At 40.8% G+C, this 23,638-nt stretch overlaps 1 protein-coding gene across 2 annotated transcripts in view; it reads left to right on the plus strand.

The window, feature by feature from the left end:
* The window catches only part of snx29 (sorting nexin 29), a 175,518-nt gene extending 152,205 nt beyond the window's left edge, over positions 1-23,313 (plus strand). For both annotated transcript variants that reach the window (XM_061028823.1, XM_061028825.1), the window contains exons 20-21: positions 7,927-8,066; positions 18,293-23,313. In XM_061028823.1, the coding sequence (XP_060884806.1) occupies positions 7,927-8,066; positions 18,293-18,419 (267 nt within the window). In that variant the 3' untranslated portion in view covers positions 18,420-23,313. The remainder of the gene's footprint in view (positions 1-7,926; positions 8,067-18,292) is intronic.
* The last annotated feature ends 325 nt before the right edge of the window (positions 23,314-23,638 follow it).

The raw sequence follows: 23,638 nt of genomic DNA on the forward strand, positions 1-23,638 counted from the left end.
AACTTTTGTTATTCACAAAGAGAGCTACGCAAGATCGGCGGCTGTCAATCATCGTCAAATATGACGTAAAATTCCGTTTTTCAATCTCAAATAACTTATTTAAAACAAACTTCACAGAAAAATGAGCACTTGAACACAATGTAGGGTGATAATAACTAATGATCACAGCAGAGTTTAGGTTTGGAAAAAAATTATGTGACGAGTATTTTAGCTTTACAGTTTGACCCACATCCCATCTGTTATCATTGAGGAGGCGGGGTTTATGACCTATACTGCAGCCAGTCAGCAGGGGGAGCTCTAAAAATAAAAGCTTCACTAGACTGGGGACCTTGTCCCGTCCATTATTTTTACAGTCTATGAGTTTGACCCCTGCCAGCGGGGACTGTGACCTCACAAGTTCCCAGTGATATCAGGGCTTTGACTCATTTGCTCATTTGTGTGTCTGGGTGCTGTTAATGAGCTAATGAGCCTTTCCCTCTCCGTATCTCCAAGTGCTTCAGGCGAGACTCTCCAGCTGTGCAACCTAACAGGACAGATGATGTTACACTCACACTGCCTGTGACAAGGCCCCTAAGCAGTCGCTTTGTCAGGGGGTCCGGCCCAGCCCGCAGGCCAATGTTTCCAAGTCGCTCTTGGCAAATCCCTCCCAATGCTTACTGTGACACCAAGAAGTCATATATCAAAGCCCAGATGTTGTCAGAACCCTGCAGGGTCAAGTTGTTAGGTTTTCTCATTGGCCAGCTCAACCAGATTTTATAACCTATGTCCGTGGTGTAAGGCTTTTTAACTCCTCCCTCAACATCAATTTCTCTCATTTGTCCCATATTATCTTTGATTTGGTTTTGTTGTTTCACTCAATGCTGTAGCTAAACTGTTTGGTTCACCTCATCCATTGAATCAAAGGCAAGATCCTGCTTTACTAATGTGAACAAGCAGCCAATAAGCTGACAATAAAAAAGGAATATAGAAGTTTACACAGAAACACTTACATGAACAGGATGGCATTTATGTAACAATGGTTCACAATTGATGTGACCTCAGATACTGTTTAAATAGAATGTTAATAAAAGAGCGTTATACATTTAGATGATTATGATTACTATAACATAATAGAAGCCCTAAAATGTAATCACATTAGAAACAATGGCACTTGAACAACTACTGTCCCCTTGGCAGTCGCCCCATCTGTATACAAAGAGAGCCAAGGCTGCCCTAATTAATTAATCACAAACTACAATGTGAATTATTAACTAGCCTTAGCATGTTATGTTCACATATTATGCAATATGCATGTTTTACGCTTTTAATTATGACAAAGAGACATTGTGGAGGTCTTGTTTAAGCCCTCCTGAATGGTCTACAATGTTTTATGCATGGCCTGGACCAGTGGTTTCGGTGTCTATTTAAATTCAGCTCGGGAGTGAACAGCGTGTTCAGCCTCGCCGCGCTCGAGTCCAGCGTGGGCTGACGAGGTGGAATAAGTCTCGACCTTGTAGGGTTGCAGGCGAGAACCGATGCTGTCTGTTCTTGTTTAATTCAAGTGTACTACAGGTGCATATCGGCTCCGAGGTCGATCATTCTGTTTGAAGTGGTAACCTGGGAGATTGTTTATTTATTATTTAGCTGCTAATGTGAAGCAGAGAACCTTTTTGTTTCCAGAAAATACTCATAAGACACAATATTTGAATACACGTAGAATGTGTTCTGCAATCTGCTTGTTGTAAGTGTCTAAAAAAAACAATACAGCAGCTTATCATGCAACCAGCATGCTTGGCCACAGATTTCCATCACCGGGCATTATTACTCCATTATCTCTATGAATAACAGGAATATATTTCACTGTATTTACAAGCACAGTCAAAGCATTGATTTTCTGCTGGGAGGAAAAGAAAAAAAAGGACTTGATGCTGTATGGTGTAGTTACTTTTTCCCTTTTTTTTGTTGCCTGGCAACATTTCGTTCCTCAGACATGCTTTCCCAACTTTTTTTCTTCTGCAATCGTGAATGGCGGAGCTGGCAGCAAATTCACTGAGCAGTTGTGGAGACCCTGACACATTTGTGACTTCTTTACGCTTCTCTTCCATTGACAGCTCCCCTCTCGGCTTATCTGTCTGCTCTTAGAAGTGACATTTAGCTGTACTGTGTGTGTGTGTGTGTGTGTGTATATGTGTGTGTGTGTGTGTGTGTATGTATACTGTATGTGTGTGTGTGTCCCGTTTTGTCTGTCTGCCGTTACATGACCATTTCATAATCGCATATCAAGGTACGCTTCATGCACATAACCACAAGGCAAACATTTGCTGAAGATAAGTATGCACACAAAATGTCTTATCTTTCAAAGCCTAGCTCATGTGTCTGTACAGGAGAGAGAGAGAGAGAGAGAGAGAGTGTAGCATAACTGAAGGCCCTGTCTGCTACAAGAGAATGGAGGAAACTAGGAGAGAGAAGTGTGGAAGTAAGAAGACAGATGCAAGCGAAAAGAATCCGTCTTGTACCTGCATCAGTATGCCACAGTAGTTCCCGCTCTGCCCTCTCCATCCTCTCTGCAAACAAAGAGACAGCACCTGGCCTCCTCCTTCCTCCTCTCTCTCTCTCTCTCTCCACAAGAGGATGAATCTGTCATGATGTCCATTAGTGTTATTACCGCTCTGACATCTATGAAAGCAGCCACCGTGTCCCCTTATTGTGTTGACATAGCATGAAACCCACGCTGGCATGCACAGTCTCATCTGACACATCAGATTTAGCTGCTTCCACCGTGTCTGTTTTACCCAGCATGCAGCACAGCCTAGTTATCCCCTCCTACAGCACCCTCTCGTACTTGCCCACCACTTGGGGTTGACGGTGAACCTCTTATCTATTCTCTTGTTTTAAAAGTGTGAGATGTGTTTCAGCTCCAAACTTTTTGGGGTTTGCAGCTGCAGATTGTGATTTATAAATATGCAGCAAAAAGCAGCGGATGTGGGTCTGTTTTTAATTGAATGCATTTGTGGAGATAGTTACAAACACAACTGTGGCTTGTTGTTGTACTCTGCAAATGAAAGAAAAAGGTTCAGCAGCTTAACTAAGCCTGGCAGAGTCATTGCCCGAGTGTGGAGAGCTGCTACAAAGTGGAAGAGGAAATTGATGACCTAAACGTCTAACAAGGAAAAGAGGGAGGTAATTCCCTGAAAAGAAGAGGAAAAGTTAAAAGCTAGGAAGCTCTCTGTTGGAGAATGTAAAGATGCACTTCTAGATCTTTTTTCCTAGCAGCACAGGAAGGTGTAACATACACATTCAAGTGCAGGGCTTTAAATTAACACCCGCCAACCGGCCAATTGGGGGTAAAAATTAACTTTGGCAAGTAACATTGTAGAGTTACTAGCCATTTTGGCAGGTGATGAATGAAGCAAATATCACTGCATCTGTTTGAATCGGCAGACTGCAGAAATGATGCTACAAGTCTGTGTTGCCAGATTGGGCAAATTTGGCTGGTAGAAAATCTGAGTGGCTTGTAACTGTAAAAATCCAATGTTTGACTGGTGATCAAAAAAGTCAATTTAAATCCCTGGTCACGTGATACACACAGATGTGTTCATGAGTATCATTGCATGAACCTTTGTCTTGTAATTTTAACTCATGATTATGAGAACTGCTGACAATGCTTAAAATGACACAGCTGCAGGCTTACAACCTTTTAGAATCATAAATGGACTTCTTGAAACCAAAAGTTGTGTCTTCACCCACTAATCATATTGGGCCTTATTTTTCATATGAGATCTACTTAAAAAAACGAAGATGGCGAGACCTACTTGCATGACATAATTTAAGTTTTATGTCGTTAAACGTATCGAAACAAGTGAACCAACTGAATTAAGCCACTTTTTGGGATTTGCATGTTAAGTCCTTTAAACGGTCGAACGTCATCACCCTCACTACACAGCAATAAAATTACTTGTGGATTTAATAAATTGTATACTCCAACTGCAGCGTAGCTTCGCACTACTATCCGGGCTGAAGTCATAGACTGGCTATGCTCTGGTGTAATGCACCTGCTCTCTCCACTCTACTACCTGGATGTAAACAAGTACAGCGAATGGATTTTTGCGTGGTTTGGCAGTATTCAGATCTAGAACACTGAGATAAAGATGTATGTAGGCTGTGCCAGGTTATTTCAACCGGAGCATGTAACCACGTCTGGCATTTGGGGGAAAACTGAAGGCTTGCAGCGAGCATTGCTACTGTTAGCCACACTGGGCAAACCAAACGACATGGTTAACAAAGTTAATATTGGGCTCAATTTTGAATTTTCTCTTCAGATTAGTCAGTTAGTCTGATTTTAAATTTTGAAATTAGTTGAGACTCTCACTGTGTTAACACCAATGTGTACAACAGAAATAGTAGATATTATTTCACTCTTACTCTTATGGTCCATTAATAACATCTTTGCCCCTGTGTTCATCGCGTCTTTCACCATCCCGCTGATGTTGAACGAATTCTTGTGCTTTTTTAGGATGTGCACCACTTCAGATGAGACCTCTGTGCTGCTCTGTGTTTGCCTTCTTTGTTGGTAAGGTGAATAGAGATTGCTGTTTTTTATTGTTGCTTTGAGGTTGTACAGCTTTGTAGATCACAGCATGCTACCCACAGTGAAGTCCCATCCAAAGTTACCATAGACTTGAGTGTGTTGGCGCTCCACATGTATTTGATTGAATTCAAGTGGAAAGAGACTTTCAGGATGCATTTAATGCTTTTTGTACACAGTCTGTGAACGTCTTGGTAAGTTACTGCAAAGCTGTAGCTCGTGAGCGTTGTGCTGGAGACCAAAACCGTTTCAAGTCTGTTATTATTCTTTTGTTCTGTTTGCAAAATCACTTTCTTACTTTTCAATTAAAAAGAAATGAGTGTGACGGTTTAAACCCTTTTTGTGGAAACGGAAATATACGAATCAAACACTGATTGGCTGCTGACTTCTTCATTAATTAAACAGAACAAATGGGATTTAATTGTATCTTGCAAAGACCAGATTGATTGACTTTTTTATTGCAAACTTCACAACTAGTAACCTCCAGTTCTTTAATTATATTACTAAGAAAATATGAAACTATGCAAGTCTTTTGTCATCACTTATTTAAATGCAAACTTCACCAGTTTTTTTGACTCAGTGGTTGTTACTTTTAGAAAGCTAATTTATAAGATGGACCAAATTGGTATTTTTAGGGATTGTATTCGGGTTCTGGGATTTTGGATCAATAGGGGAAAAAACTGGAAAATGTTGCCATCCTTATTGGCTCTTTGTTTCATTTCCAACACAACAATGTAAAAAATGGAGCTTTGCCCAAGCTTTGTTCTGAGCCTTGGTGGACAACGATTAGCCATGCTAGCACTGGCCATGTGGCTCTGTGCCTCTGTCTCCATGATGTAGTTTCTCAGCAAGTGGAAGTCTGGATGCTCAAAGAAATGCATCCTGTTCTTTTCTTCAACATCAGGAACTAGAGAAGAGGATCAAGCTAGATGGTAAATGGACTTGAGCTTGTCTTGTGCTTTTCCAGTCTTCTGACACCTACCCATTCACACCCGTTCCCACACTGATGGAAGAGGCTGCTATGTAAAGAGTCCATCAGTATTAGCTATCCCGTTTATACAGATTAATACACTGTCAACGAAGCAGCAGGAGCAGCTTGGGGTTCAGTGTCTTACCCAAGGACACATTGGACATGTGGCTGCAAGAGCTGGGGATCAAACCCCCGACCCTCCGGTTAAGAGACGACCGACTCTACCAACTGAGCCACAGCTGCCCCACAGATACGGAGGCTTGCCAGTACTCTTTTTTTTATTTATTGGTATGAGCTATATTACGGATGTATTTAAGAGTTTAAGCTTTTTACCGCAAACATACACCATATGAAGTAACAGCAGGAAAGCTCAGAGGGATAAATCACAGGGAACATCTATGTGATGTTTGATCCTGGCAGAGAAACAAGAAACTAATCCCTGCAGAGTCACACATCTTTAAGTCACAGTTTGGCACTTTCCGCCTCAAGGCCACATATGTTTATGAGATCCACCATCCTCTCTGTCTGCACTGTGCAGCTCACATCTAGATACACGTCAGTCAAACTGTTTAAATATCTGACTTTAAACCAAAATGAGATGAACCCTCTATACAAGTGACACCACTGCAGAAAGTGAAAAGGTCACCAGACCGTGTGTTGAAGACTTAATAACCTTCATCATGTGTGGTTTTGTCAGGTTTTTTTAACCTTTACTCTCGGTTCTACATTACGCTGTTTGAACTACTTTAATGGCCAGCTGACTGATCCTGTTCACTATCAATACGCTGCAACCAATTTTAATCTATTAGCATTGAAAGAAAAACTCAAATCAGCCAGATTAAGTTCTATTAGAATTCGACATGTGGGGCTCTGGTGGGGCTGTGTTTGGTGGGTGCGCCCCATGTTTGGAGGCCGTGGTCCTCCATGTGGGCGGCGCGGGTTCGGCTACAACTTGTAGCTCCTTTCACGCATGTCATTCCTCACTCTCTCTCTCTCTCCCTGATTTCCGGCTCTGTCCACTGCCCTGTCTCTCCAATAAATACACGAAAAGCCCAAAAATAAGTCTCATGTAGTTCAACATTTACTGTTTTTTTTACTACCTGGATCCTTATTTAATGATGTTTGTTTTGTTTAATAAATCTTACTCGTTTAATGTTTTTCTAAGTAACTTCCATTCCCTACGTTGGCTGCAGCTCAGAGGAAGAGCTTGTCGTTCTCTAATGTCAAGGTATCCTTGGGCGAGATACTGAACCCCTCATCTTTGTGTATGTGGCTGACTAAATAGCAGGGTACTGTTATTGCTGTATGATCGTGTGTGTGAATAGTGTGTGAGTGCTGACATGAGTAAAGCTCTTTGTCTGGTAATAAAAGACTGAAAAGCCACGTTATAAAGGCAGTCCTTTGACAAGTTACTGTTGAAGTTTAATTGCTAAAATGAAGTGAAGATAAAAGTTATTGGTTTTTAAATAACTCCCAAAGTTGTTTTTAAGCCAAACCAAAAATGAATGCACATAATATTTATTGTGTTAGGTTTCCTAATCTCTGCAGATACCATTTTTGAAAGAAGAAAAAGTATGTCTTGAATTGTTTTTATTTTTTCATTCCTTAAAGACAATCAGATCGATTGGTCTTGTAAAGGAAAGATGAACGCTCCTAATGACAAGACAATGAAATGATTATGTGGAGACTTACAGTATGTGATTCAGTAACAGATGATGATTGCATGAAGAGGAAGGCTCTGGCATTTGCAGGAAAGAGTAAGTTGATTTGACAAGCCAAAACAAACCAGACAGATCCAATAAAGTGGAGGAATAAAATACGTAATCAATAAAAAAGTTTGCAATAAAGTGGTTATCATCATAGAAGTGAAGAAAATCAAAATGTGAGAATGAACTGTAAGGAGAGAGAGTTCACTCAGAGGACAGAGTTGTGCCAAAACAATTACCTAAAAGATGTCATAACAGCTTCTAACTGAGAGAAACTGCAGAGTCAGGTTATTATTCATTTCAGGAGAAATATTATGCAGGAAAATTATACATTACACATGTAACATGACATGCATTATATATAATATCTGTAATGGCTTCTCTCTTTCTCTATCTCTCACTCTTTCTCTGTTTCTCTCTCTTTCTCTGTCACTCTCTCTCTCGTTCTCTCTCTCTCTCTATTTCTCTGTCTCTGTCTCTGTCTCTCTCTCCCTCTCTCTCTCTTTCTCTGTCTCTTTCTCTATCACTCTCTCTCGTTCTCTCTCTCTCCCACTCTCCCCCTCTCTCTCTCTCTTTCTCCCTCTCTCTCTCTTTCTCTGTCTCTGTCACTCTCTCTCTCTCTCGTTCTCTCCCTCTCCCTCTCTCTCTCTCCCTCTCTCCCTCTCTCGCTCTCTCGCTCTCCGTAGGATGCCAAGTTTGTGGAGGAGAGGAGGAAGCAGCTACAGGGCTACCTTCGCATGGTGATGAACAAAGTGATCCAGACACTGCCGGAGTTCACCGCCCGCCCCACCAAGGAGACCCTGCTGTCTCTGCTGCCTTTCTGTCTGTAAGTGGACACACACAGGCATGTTCGATACTGCAGCCGGGCTTTTTTTATGTGAGCGTGTGTGTGTGTGTGTGTGTGTGTGTGTGTGTGTGTGTGTGTGTGTGTGTGTGTGTGTGTGTGTGTGTGTGTGTGTGTGTGTGTGTGTGTGTGTGTGTGTGTGTGTGTGTGTGTGTGTGTGTGTGTGTGTGTGTGTGTGTGTGTGTGTGTGTGTGTGTGTGTGTGTGTGTGTGTGTGTGTGTGTGTGTGTGTGTGTGTGTGTGTGTGTGTGTGTGTGTGTGTGTGTGTGTGTGTGTGTGTGTGTGTGTGTGTGTGTGTGTGTGTGTGTGTGTGTGTGTGTGTGTGTGTGTGTGTGTGTGTGTGTGTGTGTGTGTGTGTGTGTGTGTGTGTGTGTGCAGGTGTGGGGCATCAACCTGTGAGTGATTGATGTAACAGAAGGTGGGTGAAGGAATCCACACAGCTTAAACATGGTGGTATGAACATTAGATTTCTCTTTCAAAATGTAGAGCTGCGTTCTAATCACAGGAATCCCTCTGTGTTCACTGGACATCAAAACATTGTCAGTTTTTACATTTGAACAACTTTCCAAAAGAATTAGCCGCCTTGTTGTTGTTCCAGAACTCAAACACTGAGGATTAATGTCAATGAAAATGTCAAATCCCTTGTAAACAAACTCCAGCGTTCCCCTGCGTGCTACACTTACACACACGTATTCACACATACAGCGTATATGTTCTCTCACCCAAACATTCTCACACACACACACACTGTGAGTGTGAAGGAGCACGATGCCCCTGGCTGCCCTCCTACCTACCAGGCTACATCTGAAGATGAGACGTTCCAGTCATTTTCTGTCACATCAGTTTCCAGCAATCAGTCAGCAAGCTTACCCCGTCACGCCGTCGGACCAGAGTGTAATTTCCTCTTTGGAGACATCTGAGTCATCAGGCTAAGGAGACAACAACAACAACAACAACAACAACATCACAGTCATCATAGTGGATCTAGACCACAGTGCTGTCTGATAGTAGATGTGTGATTTCAGAATGAAATCAAAGGATAAACTTCTACATCCATCTGTTTACCCAACTCATCTACATAATTATGCAAGATCATTTGGTAACCATGGTAACATTCATTGCGCATCAGCATGTAAACGGAGGGATTTTCTAGAAACATCAGTAGAAAAAAAAGTCAAACAGAAGGGGTGCTGTGATATTTTTCCTTATACAGTATAATCTAATGCATGCTCCTTTTCCTCTTGCTATATCGTCACGCCCTACATTACTTATGATGTATGAGGTCCAATTGTGGTCTTAAATAATTATTCTTATAATCAATAATTGCTTCATGATCTCATGAGAGAATGATTGTATAAGCTGCATTAGAGCGCAGCATGACCTGCTCTGAGCTCTCAGCCCTCGCGTGGTATAGAAATACTCTGTTACAAGTCAAACCTCTCAGTTCAAATGTAAACTTACATTAAACAAGGTTTAAAAGTACAAGCATCAAAATGTAACTGAAGCACTGATCATGCAGAAAAGCCCATTTCCATTGTGTGAACATCACTTTAACTTCTGTAGGAGGAACAAGTGTAGAAGTATGGAGTCACATATTCAATTACTCCATTGAAGGGAGAGTATGTGCCTGTGCCCCCGCACTGACTGCAATTCACTTAGAGTGGTCAATGTAACACAGAAGGGATATCCTGTTGGTTGTTTCATGTGCCCCATGTTTGGAGTCCATTGTCCTCGTCGCAGCGGCCATGGTTTGAAATCGGCGTCGTCCCTTTGCTGCATGTCATCCCCCACTCTCTCCTCCCAACAGTTCATGTCACTCTTCAGCTGTCCTATACAATAAAGGCAAAATGTCACAAAAAATAGCCAAAAAAAAAAAAAAGAAAGGGCATGATGACATCATCAATACTGTCCAGTGAGAGTCCAGGTGGAGAAATTACCTTTTTTGTCTTCGTTTGGAAAAGCTTTACCAAGTTAACTAAAGCCTGGTTCAGACTACAGGATAATGGGGCCGATTTGATGTCCCATTCCTCCTTCCAGACAATCGCAGTGAGTTTTTCAAAGATCCAATCTCGACGTTACGATCTGCTTGTGGAACGTTCAAACACGTTTGATATTAAGGATTCAAAATCGTAAAGATGATGTCGTCGGAAGTCGTGTGTGACAAGAGAGGACAGTAATAAGTGGACAGTAATGGCGACCGGTGGCAGGACGCCAACCGCACAGGTGCACCGGACAACTGATTTCAAAATCAGGATTTGAAAACTCCAGCAGTGTGAGCCAGGCTTAAGATAAGAGCCTCTTAGCACTTCTCTTTGTTTGAGTTCCCAATGACAATTTGATTGATTATTTTCATCTTTCTCATCATTTTAAATTAAAAAAAAAGGTCTAGGATCTAGATAAGCTTCTTTGGGGAAATGTGGAGCATTGGGGAGCTTTAAAAACGGGTCGATTTGACAGATTGATTACAAGATGTGAACAACAGCAGGAGTAACGGAACATTAAAGGCTCTGCAGAGGTATACAGAGTTGTTTTCAATTACTGTAGCCGATTAGACATTTTCAGGCTGACTGAGAGTGGAGCTTTGCGGGGAATTACTGAATGTATGAAATTGCAAATTGAATGTTAAACACTCGTTGTCAAGGGGCATTACACCAAGCAATTACTCACATTCCAAGAACTAAAAGAAATCAATACACCATGTTGTGAGTAGTAAGAGATGAATTCAGTTTGAGAGGTTATTCTCTAAAGGTTCAAGTCCAGCAGAAGAAGAGTACAACAAAGGCAGGTGTAAACCTCCGAAGCACAGACTTCATTATTATGTCTGCCCTGAGAGGCTTAATAACCCCGCCTGTCTTTCTCATATCTCTGAGCTGAAATAGAAACCTCTCTATTCTGCGGCGGTGAATGGCATGAAATATTACTGTGTCAAGCCTGAGAAGTCTTCTTGGGACTTCATGACTTTACTTTGTTCTGCTCTTCCAACACTGAAATATTGTTTTTCAAAGGTTTCCATGCAGAAGCCCTACCTTCATCTATTTTTACACCGTTACTGCACATACTCTATATATTTGTATTACTCCTGATTTATATCCTGCTTCAACTCTGTAATGACTTTTTTTTTTACTTTGTATTTATAGAAATTAAAAATAGAACAAAAACTCTGTAATTCTATTATAGTATTTCAGTTATAACATGTACATACATTTTTCATTTGGATTCCATCACATGAAATTAAAGTTAATAAAAATGAGAGCCTGACCGATTAATCGGCCAGCCGATAATATTGGCCGATATTAGCATATCCAGGGACTATCTGTATCGCCTAAATTATATGCACCGATATTACTACATTTTTTCACCAGTCAAATAGCATTTCACTTGAGTTCTATTGTTTTAAACTTGCAGTTCTATTTCACCAGCAGAGGGCGCTATATGAATTACAACAAGTATTTTCACCCTCCAGAGTGTCAAGCGGTGATGCGCGTACATGCCTAGTTACTTCCTGTTGAGTGACCATCTTGTTTTCATTATATCTTTTCCACACATGTTTGACAACTACTTTTTAGGGATCATCGTTATAAATGTGTATATCTATATCTATCTATCTCCACGGGATCGCACATAGATCTAAGAAGGATATTGGCCCATGTATCGGTATGGGATTTTTTTCTCTGTCCAATATCGATATCAGCCCAAAAAATGTCATATCGGTCGGGCCCTAATGAAAATATATGATAATTAGGACAGAGGTGATACAGTTGCTACAGTAAATGTATGACGTAACAATCACATAGACTGCTACTCTTTTATTAGCTGATCCAAGTTACCCTGCCTGCACCCTCCCCAGTGCTTGGGTTTGGGTTACATAGACTTAATCTTAAACATCTTACCATGTAACATGTATACTTTTCTGCCTCTAATGAATCCTCAAAGCGACAGAACGAGAGGTGATAGTAAAAGACTGTCTGGTCTGTCTCTCTCTGTTCTGATCTCACCACCATTACGTAAGGAACTGTTGCTGACGTTGGATCAACACCAGTCAGCATACTATAATACACCTCCATACTGTATGCAAGCATGCTCTAGATTCCCACCTCATTGCTCAGAGGCCTGCCTGGGTTGTCATGATGTTTAATGGTTCAACATGATGTTGCTGTCTAATCTGGACTCTGTAACCGCCTGTTCGGTTAGTTATGATCAAACTCGTGTTGGTCTAATGTCTTCAGCGAGGGAGGAAAGCCTGATTAACGTGGTCATTAACTGGATGAGTTAGGAGTGAAGGCAATGTGGAGAGGATGCAGAGGCTCTGAATAGAAACCATACATACATTGGTTGGCTTTGTAACAAATGTTCCTTATGAAGAAAACATGCAGTACCATATATTTACAAAAGCAGGCCGAGTCTCATGTAATAGCCAGAGGAAATAAATAGACCAGCCTTCCACAAAAATAGGTCAAGAAAAAGATATGTAATTAGTTTTAGCAAGCAAAAAATAGCTGACATTGTAAATCCAACATTATATTGATTGCACAGGCCATTTCCATTGAATAGACGGATATAATTAACATTAACATCACCCATTGATTCCATGCCCACAAATTAATATTTTCCCATGTATTTATAAAGGCTATAGAATACTCTACATAATCAGTGTAGAGCTAATTATCCTTTAGTTGCTGGCAGATTTGTGATACAATAGGGAAGGGTTTGAGACACTTGAACACGAGATGACAGATGTTCTTGTGCATTGAGGGAATTTGAAGCCGAGAGAGAGGAACGAACAGGAAGCAGTTAAGTGAGAATGGATAAAGAGAAGGGGACAGCTGAGGATGAAGGCAAAGGAAGATGGTCTGGGGTCTGGGGAGGAAACAGAAGAAAAGAGGGGGAGATAAATAAAGAACAAAGGGGAAAGGCAGATTGGGGTTCGGTACTCCAGATCTCCAGCTGAGGCAGTTGGTTGCTTGAAGGCCAGATGGATCTCAAAACTCCTTAATGATGCTGCACTGACCTGCTCACCAAAAGAGGAGGTAGTAAGTAACCGTCAGTGTCTCAGTGACAAAATCCCTCTTACAGGACAGAAAACATAATACTGTCATTTAAATATAAGCTAAAAGATGCCAGCCCTCTGGTCAGATTTTGTCCCAATTAGCAGCTCAGTGATGTGAGCTGGCAGAAAAGTTTCCTGGAAAAGTTCCTCCTGCTTTCATTGAATTCAGCAGACATTTTTCCAAAGACACTCTTAGGAAAGGTTGCAGTCGCAAAAGCAAGAGTTGATGTCGTTTTAGTTTGTCATAAGATCAAGTAACAGTTCCTATAAGAAATGGCAGCACTGAAGTGATAGTATTGTACAATATGGTTTACCTTGCACAACTGAGTTAAACAGACGGTGGGTGTGAAAATGTTATTTTTTTAAGGGACCAAAATTCAGATAATGGATCGAAAAAGTTCCAGATATGAAATCACATTCTTTACCTTTGAAGTATACTTCAGAAAACTGTTTCAGTGTTTACGCAGCAGAATGACACGACACCTGTGGCAACGAGTCAGGGAGGTCATCTTCGATTAAAAGTATTTCAAGAAATACAAAAGTAAATACATTACAGTTTTTATATTGGATTTGGTTGTGTATTAAAGGAGCAATATGTAAGATATCTACCTTACTATATCATCAGATACTAAGAAAACATGCTATGTTGAGGTATGTCCTCCTTCTAAGTTTCGATTCAGAATCAGGGTTTATTGCCAAGTACATTTACACATACAAAGAATTTGACTTGGTGTATTGGTGCTAAACAATTAACAAGGAAATAAAGCAGAACTAGCAACAACTTAAATAATACAGTATAAGAAGATATTACAATATATAAAATAGAATAAAAAAATGTAAAAGTTGCGTCCGGAGTGAATTTGGACTGCAGGCCACGTGTCAGAGTTACATATTGCACCTTTTAAATGAGTCGTGCTTTAATCTCTAACCTATTATATTGTTGTTGTTTTGTTTTTTTTACATATTTCTTTCCTGCAATGGTGGTAGTAGCCATGTTGGAATTATTGCTGTTTCAACCTTACTTCATAGATCAATGTAGAAATAAGCAAATAGGTGGAGCTGAGTGCTTTAGCCTCCTTGAAAGCAGTCCAATCCTAACGTCCCCGATCTGCTCAAAGATCAACGGGGACATCCAGATTTATATCTCCCATGTTTGATATTTTTAATTCAAAATCTTAAAGATTACGTCATGAAAGGGTCTGTGCAGCACAGTAACCACGAGAGACAACAGAGGACAGTAATAAGTGGACAGTAGTAGCTACTGGACATCTGTAATGCATATCACAATCTCACCTCCAGCTCTTGCTGACGAATAGACAACCCATGTTGTCCGCGTCTCCGCAGACATTTCTTGTTTCTTGTTCTTCTTCAAGTGAGGTCACATGAGGTGGTGCGTTCCTCCGCTGTGCACAATAATTTAAATAAAACCCTGTAGTATGTGCTGTGCCATGATTTTCATATCTTCTCGTGTGCAGATGTTGGAGTTTATAGAGAAGAATATCGGTTAAAATTCTCATTATATGTGTGATCCTACTAGATTAAAAAAAAAAACTCCTGTAGTGTAGTGTGAGCCAGTTTTAGTGAGCAGCCGGATGCTTTACACTTCTTACTTCAGAACTCTGTGGACACACACTCAGTCTGGGTTCTTGCCTTTTTGACCTGCTGCCTTAGAAAAAAAAAAAAGGTTACAGATGTTTGTCTCGTGGTGAAGAAGAGTGTCTTCAAAGTGGATTGAACTTTTTTTATCTTTAGAGTGTTGTATCCGCCTGTGCACATGCAGGGTGGCTTGACGTGAGAATAGTGCTCTGTGTATGTGTTTGTAAAATGAAATAAAAATGGGGGTTGGCTTTTTTTTTTTTTTTCAATCTGTTCCATTCCCCCATTGTGTTAGACAATAAATGTTTGATGCATGCTCATGTTTGTGTACCCATTCACTCTAATTGGAGTACTTTGCAGTGAAATTGTTAATATTCCAACCGAGCCTGGGAAAGTGATTATCCAGCACAAGTCAATATCATGTCCAAATGGGGGACAAACACATGCTGAAAGCTGAGGGGGGAAGAAAAAAAAATCGATAAGCCTAATTAATTTAGCACATTTGGCTACTTTACCCAGTTTGATATGAATAAATGAGATAGCTTGCAGTTTCAACTCCACACGCTGCTCCCAATTTAGTCCGATTTTTTGCTGATATAACTCCCCATAGCATCAGAGCTCGGCCAACCCTGGTCAGATTCAAATTGTGTAACTGGATGTGATTGAGCTTGCCAGGTGCTGGGTAGATAGGGGAATAAGTTGCCACTCGAGCCTCTGCTAAATGTACATTTTAGTGCCCGAGGAAAAGGAATAATGTTTGACACATTAACAGAGGTCAGTGCGATCTCAGGCGGGCCCCGTCACACCTGCTCCTGAAATTGTTTGATCTTGATAGTTGTGACAGGGACACGGTGCAGCCATTTTCTTTCTTGTGCTGTAACTGTCTCCTCCATGTCTCGGCATACTATAATGTGACAGAGCCTCGCTGTTGTTTTTAAGCCCCTTCTACTTAACACACAGGCACAGGGTTCACATTCACACTTTCAGAAAAAGCAACTCGCTATGAGAGAGTTTATTTTAGGCACGTGATGTCAGCGTTGGAATCAAACTCCTTACACGGGACTATATAGATGACCGCCATATCTTTAATCACATCTGTAGCAGCTTGGATGTGCCATTAAAGAGACCAGCTGACAGAGTACACATTCTTTACTAAAGTACAGATACTGGTGTAAAAGTAGATTAAATGGAGCCCTCTGAAAGACATTTCTACCAGCTGTTTCTGTGCAAAGCTAACTGTGCTAACATCACACATGGGAGAATATTACATGTAGTCTAACTTCCAATAATATAAATATTGATTAACTCTAACTTAACCCCAGTACAGATGCCTGCAAAAATATGCCAATGTAAAACAAAGATACTAATATTCCTCATCTGGCATCGTAAGGATCATGACCTCTGTCCCTTCACCAGTTTAAAGATGAAACAGCACCAGAACTCCCTGCTCCTATCGCAGAGTGACTGCAGCATTACAGGCAGCAGGTGAAAGGACAGTGTCTCGGTGAAGACGTGCTTCACAAGAACACAACAAGGAGAGCGTGTAACTCGAAGCATTCACACTCTCTGCTTTTCATTTCCTCCCTTTGACAAGTGCCTCTCATTCATCCTCATGGCTGTCAGATAAGACGGAGGGATCAGCCGGTTCACATGTGAAGGCGGTCGTCAGGGCAACCAGGGCAATGATTACAGTTATAAGAAGACTTAACATCATAACAACATCTTACTATGAATTACTTTCAACTGTGACACAAGAAAGGGTTTTTAGTTGTAACAAGGGAATATGTAGCCTTTTCTGAGTTAGAAAAAAGGGTTGTGACTGTATTAAGGCAACACAAAAGGTTTATGACAGTTTTCTTAGTAGCTTTTCAAATGTAACTTTATAAAGGTCCTGTCAAGTTGTGCTGAAGCCGTGTTCATGTTGTAGTTAAAGTTAGGCTCAGCACTGAATCATGTCTTGTTTTAGCTTCTTTTTCTTTTACAAAAAAGGTGAAATGCTCAAAGCAAGCCAGAGCTGTACCCACTTTTAATTAATATCTTCAAACTTTATTTTAAACTGGTTTATAGCATTTCTATTGTTGTACATGTATTTTAATGTATCCTCATATCGTGTTATGGGGTTTTATGTAACTGAATGTTGTACATTTTAATCTGTTGTTTACACAAAGACCCAACTGGGGACACGAGTTGGAAATTAGCAATAGCTATATACTCTTTATGCAGCACATCAGTTTCATGCTTTGTATTGAAATTATGTTAAATTGCATTGTGTCTATTAAAATAAATAAATTCAAGAACCAAAACAGAAATAACTCATAAAGCAGTGTTTAAGTGCTCTAACAAAGGCTGTAATCATTAGCATCAATGGATTGTGAAAATCAAGAGGGACTTTCTCATTAAACTACATGTTTGAGAAGTAGGGATGGGTATCATTAGGTTTAATGAATTACTCTGATACTGCTCAGATACTGATCAATACTCTTATCGATACTACTCTGTAATAACTGCTTCAACAAAATAGGACAAGACATGTAAGGATCTAACAGATCAGGGACACATATTAGTGTGAGAAAACATGTTAAAGTGCATTTTCATAATATGTGACCATGACTTTTATAATACACACCCCAGACAGTTTAAATAACCTTGGAAACGGGGACTGGACATGTTAAGATTTTACCTAATTTGAACCTTGCGGGGTCGACACAGACAGACAGGCATCTCATGTACTTGTATTGATGTGAAACAGAGTTGAGTGCTACCAAACTATACAGGAAAAGAGAGATGCTAGATGCTAATTATTTAAAAAACTACTTAATTTGAATGATTAACAGAAAGAGGCCTGCTGTAATGAAGTGATGGTATGCACATTAAGAGAGGGACAAACAACCAGGCACACTCAACAATATTCACACCAATGGGTAATAAAGAGTCATCAAGTTACCAAAAGTGCATGTCGTTGGACTGTGGAAGGAAGTCTGAGTGCCTGGAGAGGACCCACACATGCATAGGGAGAACCCTATCCGATTGGGCATTCAAACCAGAAACCTTCTTCCTATGAAGGGACGGTGCTTACCACTGAGCAGCCCAGGTTAGAAAGAATTTGAACGGTTAATACCAATGGGAGTAACAGTCCTTTTGGCACTGATCAATCACTACCAGGTACCATGCCTTTGATATGGTCAGAATGCATCTCATAGCCTGGAGCAGTTTGGCAGTATTTTGGTTAAGAAAATGCAGATAAAGTTCTATGTAGGCTGTTTTTTAGGCGCACATGACCTGATTAATGCATAACCACCTTCAGCACAGGCATGTGGACATAAACCTGCAAGTAGGAGTAATGGCTGGTGGTGTGGATGCTACAAACATTAACCCCACTCGGAAATGAGTTGCCTAGGATTGTCTAGTTTTTACCAGGTTTTGTCTTGGATAAGTCCTGAATTCATCAAGGAGTAATGATGGATTTAGGGTCTCCAGTGTTTTTTTTGGATGATATGAACGTCATCAGATGTTCATTCAAATCTCACACTCTTTTCCTCTCCTTCCTGCTCTTTCCTCTTTAACAGTGACACACCTCAGGCCAACGATGGTGGAGCCAAGACGCCTCGATCCAAAACTTCATCCCGCTTCCCCAGACTGGGCCGCAGAGGCAACCAGGACGCCAGACCTGAACCCCAGAGTGGTGACCTTTAGTCCAAGAGCCTTTGGAACTGACTATTGCTCAAAATATAGGCTGAGGACTACGATGGATATTTGTCCAAACCTGGACTGTGGCACATAAAGGGCGTGTAACGGACCTTCAAAGCCTTGCAGATGAAAAGCCTCCGTCGAGGATGCAGTCGGCATCGACATCACAGACATCTCCGAGAGATATGTAAATGTTTCTGTGCATTTCCTGGCTGAGTAAAAAAAAAGAGAAATGATTCTCTCGAGGCTGCCTAACAATGAACTCAATCATACAGCACCTCTTACCTCACTGAGAGACTACAAGACCCTTTGTTCACTGCACATGAGCTAGACTGGAGTCTATTATCTTAAACACAACCAGATGACAAGGACATTTTTTTTTCTTACTCTTACTCTCAGTTTTTTTAGTGAGAGTGTATCCTGGTCACAGTGCCTACAGTTGGTAGCTGCTTTTCTGCTCCAGGTGAAGGGAGGGGCGGGGGGTGAAGAGGGGGTAGACTAAAGCATCCGCTTGTGGAATTAGTCTTGATTCTCAGCTAATGTGTCAGCATTATGGTGCCATTATATTTTAGATAGTAATAACTCACAATCTCTGGCGTGGACCAACAGTCGATGAGCATTCCTTTGTCCTACGTATATATTGTATTTGAATTATTGATAATCTGCAGGAAGTGTATCATACATCTGGTTCTCCAGAGATGCAGTTAATATCAACATCTCGTTAAGATTACATCGATGATCATATGAAAGGACAAACACAGCTAAATCCAACACGTCTGGTGTGGGATCTAAAGGAAATCTTTAATTTCCCTTCACAATAAAACAAACCTGCACGACTTAATTTATCTTCCAACTTTGACTCAAAACAGACCGACTGCAGAGTGAAACAATGACAGAAAGATCCAAAACTTTATCCAACAAGAAGCGGTGGACATGTAAATTAACTTTTACAAAAGAGGCCATCTTTTCATTTTTTGTACCCCCTTATAACTTTACTCCAGTCCCTTATTAACAATTCAAAGGTTGCATAATATACTCCTTTCCAACAAGTTAAAATAATTATCAGTGCTCCTCAAAACATGTCTGTGAAGTTTCTTGTTAAATCCACTCTGATCCTGTATTTGATCATGCCTTTAAACCCCTCTATTTCAGTCCTGCTCAGAACAGGCTGTTTCTGTGTCTGTACCTTTAAATACATGTGAGCTGTGTCTGACCACGCCCCCCTCTCTGGAAGGGCTTGGATGGCTCAGGTTCTCCCACCATGCCCAATCGTTTACGATGAGAAGGTAGACACAGAGGGCAGAACAAACACCGAGCTGTGGGAGTGTCACCCACCTGGGGGAGGGGTTACTTCTCTTTGTGATGTCACAAAGGGAAAATCTCCAAACGGCCTGTTTGAGCACACATTTTCTAAAAAGTGGAACAGGCAAAAGACGGAGAGGACGGACTTTTCTCATAAGTGGGGGGCTTTGAGACTAGCGACACATAATAGTCTTTGAAAACTATGGTTAAGTGCATTTTGCATAATATCTGACCTTTAAAAGATGTTTTTCCTAACATCCACAGATTTCAGTAAATAGATTATTTCTTAATATCAGAGCAGAAAGGAAGGGAAACACAATTTTACCATTTAAAATAAATGTGTGGGCTGTGTTTTGGGTGGTTAACCATCAGGGACCTCACATAAATAAGGATCTTAATCAAAGGTTGGTCGGCCACAGTGATGAATTAAATGTTTAAAGATTGTTCAACTAATGTGTCTTAACAGGATCTCATGCAGCGTTATGATGCGAATGAATGTTTTAACGGCGACTAAACACTTGAAGAAAAAGCTGCTGGTTACAGTGCATGCAGAAGAGCCGCGGAGCATTGAGTGTGTGTAAAACAGAAGCTCATGCATATGGATGGCTCACCCAAGAGGAGACGCAGGCTGTGTTCAAATGAGGATCGATTGTGTCGGAAAAACTTGAATCAAAGGGTCGGCTCACAAAGTGGTAAACACTGTTCTCACTCGTTGGCGGGGGGGTCGGGGTTGGGGTGAACAAACACGCTTTGTTGGTTTTAATTAAGTTGTTTTTCTTATAGGGAAGTGACCCTCACAGGTTTCCCACTACTGGTAAGCACTGCACAGCGTTGTTCCTCACAAGGACGCTGTCAAATGTTTATTTTTTATCAGACTCCCCTGAAGTCTTTAACAGAGATGGTGTCAGTGGTAAATATGTGGCGAGCTTGCTGGAAGAAAAGACGAGATAAAGTATCAAAAATCGTTTTCCACATAACCTTTATTTTTTGTTTGACAAATTGCTCTGCAGTTGCTCCCTAACCACAACATGTAATGTAACATACACATGAATGTTTGTCTTTTTTTTTTTTGATTGAAGGTACTTTAAGTATCTGCTATGATTACTACAGAACTGTAGAACTGCCTTGTATGCGTTTTTTTTTTTTTTTTTTAATCAGCCAACAGTATCTAATATGTCCTATACTGCTCTGTAACAGCTTAGTCACACAGTCTGTTTATCATAATGAGAAGCCTTTACATAGACAAATCTCACAGTAAAGGTAATGATCAGTGGATCTCTAGAATATGGAAGCCCTGAGCGGATATGCATCCATCCATCAATTTTTATTTGATCCATTTCTGGGTGTTTCTTGAGATCTGGACTTATTTATCTCTTATCCACAGAGCTTCAAAAGCACAAAAACAAACAAAGAAAAAGGCTTAACTTGTCTTATTAGTGTGGGTAAAGCTGCCCATAAGGGGGGGTAAAGGGGAAAGGTTTTTGCATGGGGAGGGCCCATGGAGGTTAGCAAACACCTGGTCCATCCTAATTTTAAGCAACAATGACCAAATTTTTCACCTTAATATAATTTCCTCTTAAAGCAACAAAAACACACTTTTGATTTATTGTTGCTTGAGTAATATGAACCCTGTTTCAAAATCTAAAACCCTTCTTCTCCTTCTTTTTTTGTAATCTTAAAGAGCCCATATTATGCCCTTTTTGGGGTTCGTATATTTAATCTATGTATCTACTTTTGTCGTTCACAATAGCTAAAGTCCGAAAAAAGTGTCTGTTTTCATGTACTGCTCCTCCTTGCTCCCTCTACGCTCTGAGTCCGTCAGCTACACTCTGCTGAGCCCACACTGTTAGACCCCACGTGGGCCAAGTCTGCTCTGATTGGTCTGCCGATCCGCTCTGTCGTTATTAGTCAGTGGCTCAGCACGCTTCTTGGAAATTTCAACATGAGCTACAGGGCTTGCCACAACGAGCCAATGGGCTTAGATCAGTGATCTCACACTGACAATGACATCGGACTGACACATTTTTATCGAGGGGGGCTAGAACCGAGCGTTACATGCGGCTAATGCTACAGCTAACAGGAGGACGCAGGAGAAGCTGCGTTTCCGCAGACTTTGAATTTTTGCACATAGATGTGCCTAAACATGCACAGGACACTTGGAAAACACACTAAAGAGCATATAAAACCAGAAAAGCATAATATGGGACCTTTAAGGGGAGCCCAGAGGACGCCAATGTTAGCCAGGTGGCTAGCGCTAACACAACTCAAATGTGAATACGTTGATTTGAATCATATCCTGGGAGGGGGCCAAGACATAGCTGCAGGCGGGCCTGAGTGTGGCAATGGCAGCGTGGCCTATCATAGTGACCAGTCTATTGTTTGTTTTTTATAGATCACCAGAAGATGACCCCATTATCACAAGATACGCTTTGCTGCCTTGAGATATTGAGATTAATTAATCTGTGATCATCCGGAGTAAATGACAGAAATAAATTGAGATAAGTCAAGTAAACAACTGACATGAACTTATCTCTGGGAAACCAGTGTTGTTGTCATGAGATAACAAGTTCAATAAGTTGAGATCTCAAGAAACCATCCAAAAATGAGTCATTGCCACAGGTAAATGGAGAAAATAAAAAGTATAGATGCGTAGGGATGTCTGTTCTAGAGCCAATGGGGGATCTAACTTTTCTGCACAAATATCTATTTCTATGTGCATGCTAATGATCTGTAATTCTGCACATTAGAGATTCTTAACAACTTATTTCACCATGGAGAAATGTCTTTATGTTGGGCTCATCACATTCCTTGTTAAAAGGACAATTATTTGGCATTTGGTGGTTCAAAGAAGCATTGCAGTGGTCCAACAAGCCTCACAGCAAGCTAGCAACCATGTGGTGTCTACAATGCAGCATTTGAAACTATTCAATTCAATAAACTTTACAAAGGGGTTTTAATAGGAGGAAAATGCATCCAGTACATTTTGTGCACTGCAGTATGTTTTTTGTGAGTCATGCTGAATAAAAATGGAACAGTTATTGGATGAGAGGAAGAATCCCCGCAGCACTTTTGAGTTCTGAAACTTTTTTTTTTTTGGTTTCAGCTGTCTGAAGAAGGTTGTGATCCTCTCTCTCCTGCATTTCAATCACATTTGAATCTGGATTGTTCTCCTAAAAAGACAAATGATCCCCCATTCTGTTGAGAACACACAGGTGCAAACTGAATATTAAGAAGAGCAACAAAAATGCAGCACAGTTACATCCTGCTGGACATGCAGGTCTGCTCCTACATCCTGAGGTGTGATCACAAACATCACTTTCTCTTTAACGGCTCCATTTTCCTCTCTCAGAACCTTCAACACGCTGGTTGAAATATGGCTCTGTTCTTTGAGGCTGGGAATCAAAGCGAAAGACAAGCAAAAGGAAGTGGGTTTAGTTTATTGAGACACAGCCAAAGTGTCCTCTTCGCAGGATGCCATGTCTGTATTAGTGGACTTTTATTCTGTTCTTGCCTTAGTCAGCAGTCAGGTTTTTATCTATCAGCGTGGCAGCAGAGAGGGGCTGAACAATAAAGTACAGTGTGTACAGTATATTACAAACGCTTGTGTGCCAGTGATGTCATTGTTAACCGTGATAATGTGGAGAGAAACTGAAGACCTTGAAACATTTCTGCTGCTACAGTAAGTTTTTCTGTGTGAATTCATGTCAGCCATACCAGGACTGCCTACTTACCACTCAGAAGTTACAAAATGACTTTTAGTGATAGATACATTTCATGCCTTTAAGCTGGCCCTCTGTGTCACTTCACATTTCTGCATCCATGCCTGTGCAGGGACATACAGAACACTAGGTGTGAATGGAGTCATATGAATGCAGATGTGAGGTGTGTGCTAAAGCGTGCATGTGTTTCCATGTCACATTGAA

The sequence above is a fragment of the Labrus mixtus genome, chromosome 21, assembly GCF_963584025.1.
Source record: "Labrus mixtus chromosome 21, fLabMix1.1, whole genome shotgun sequence".
Classification (NCBI taxonomy): Eukaryota; Metazoa; Chordata; class Actinopteri; order Labriformes; family Labridae; genus Labrus; species Labrus mixtus.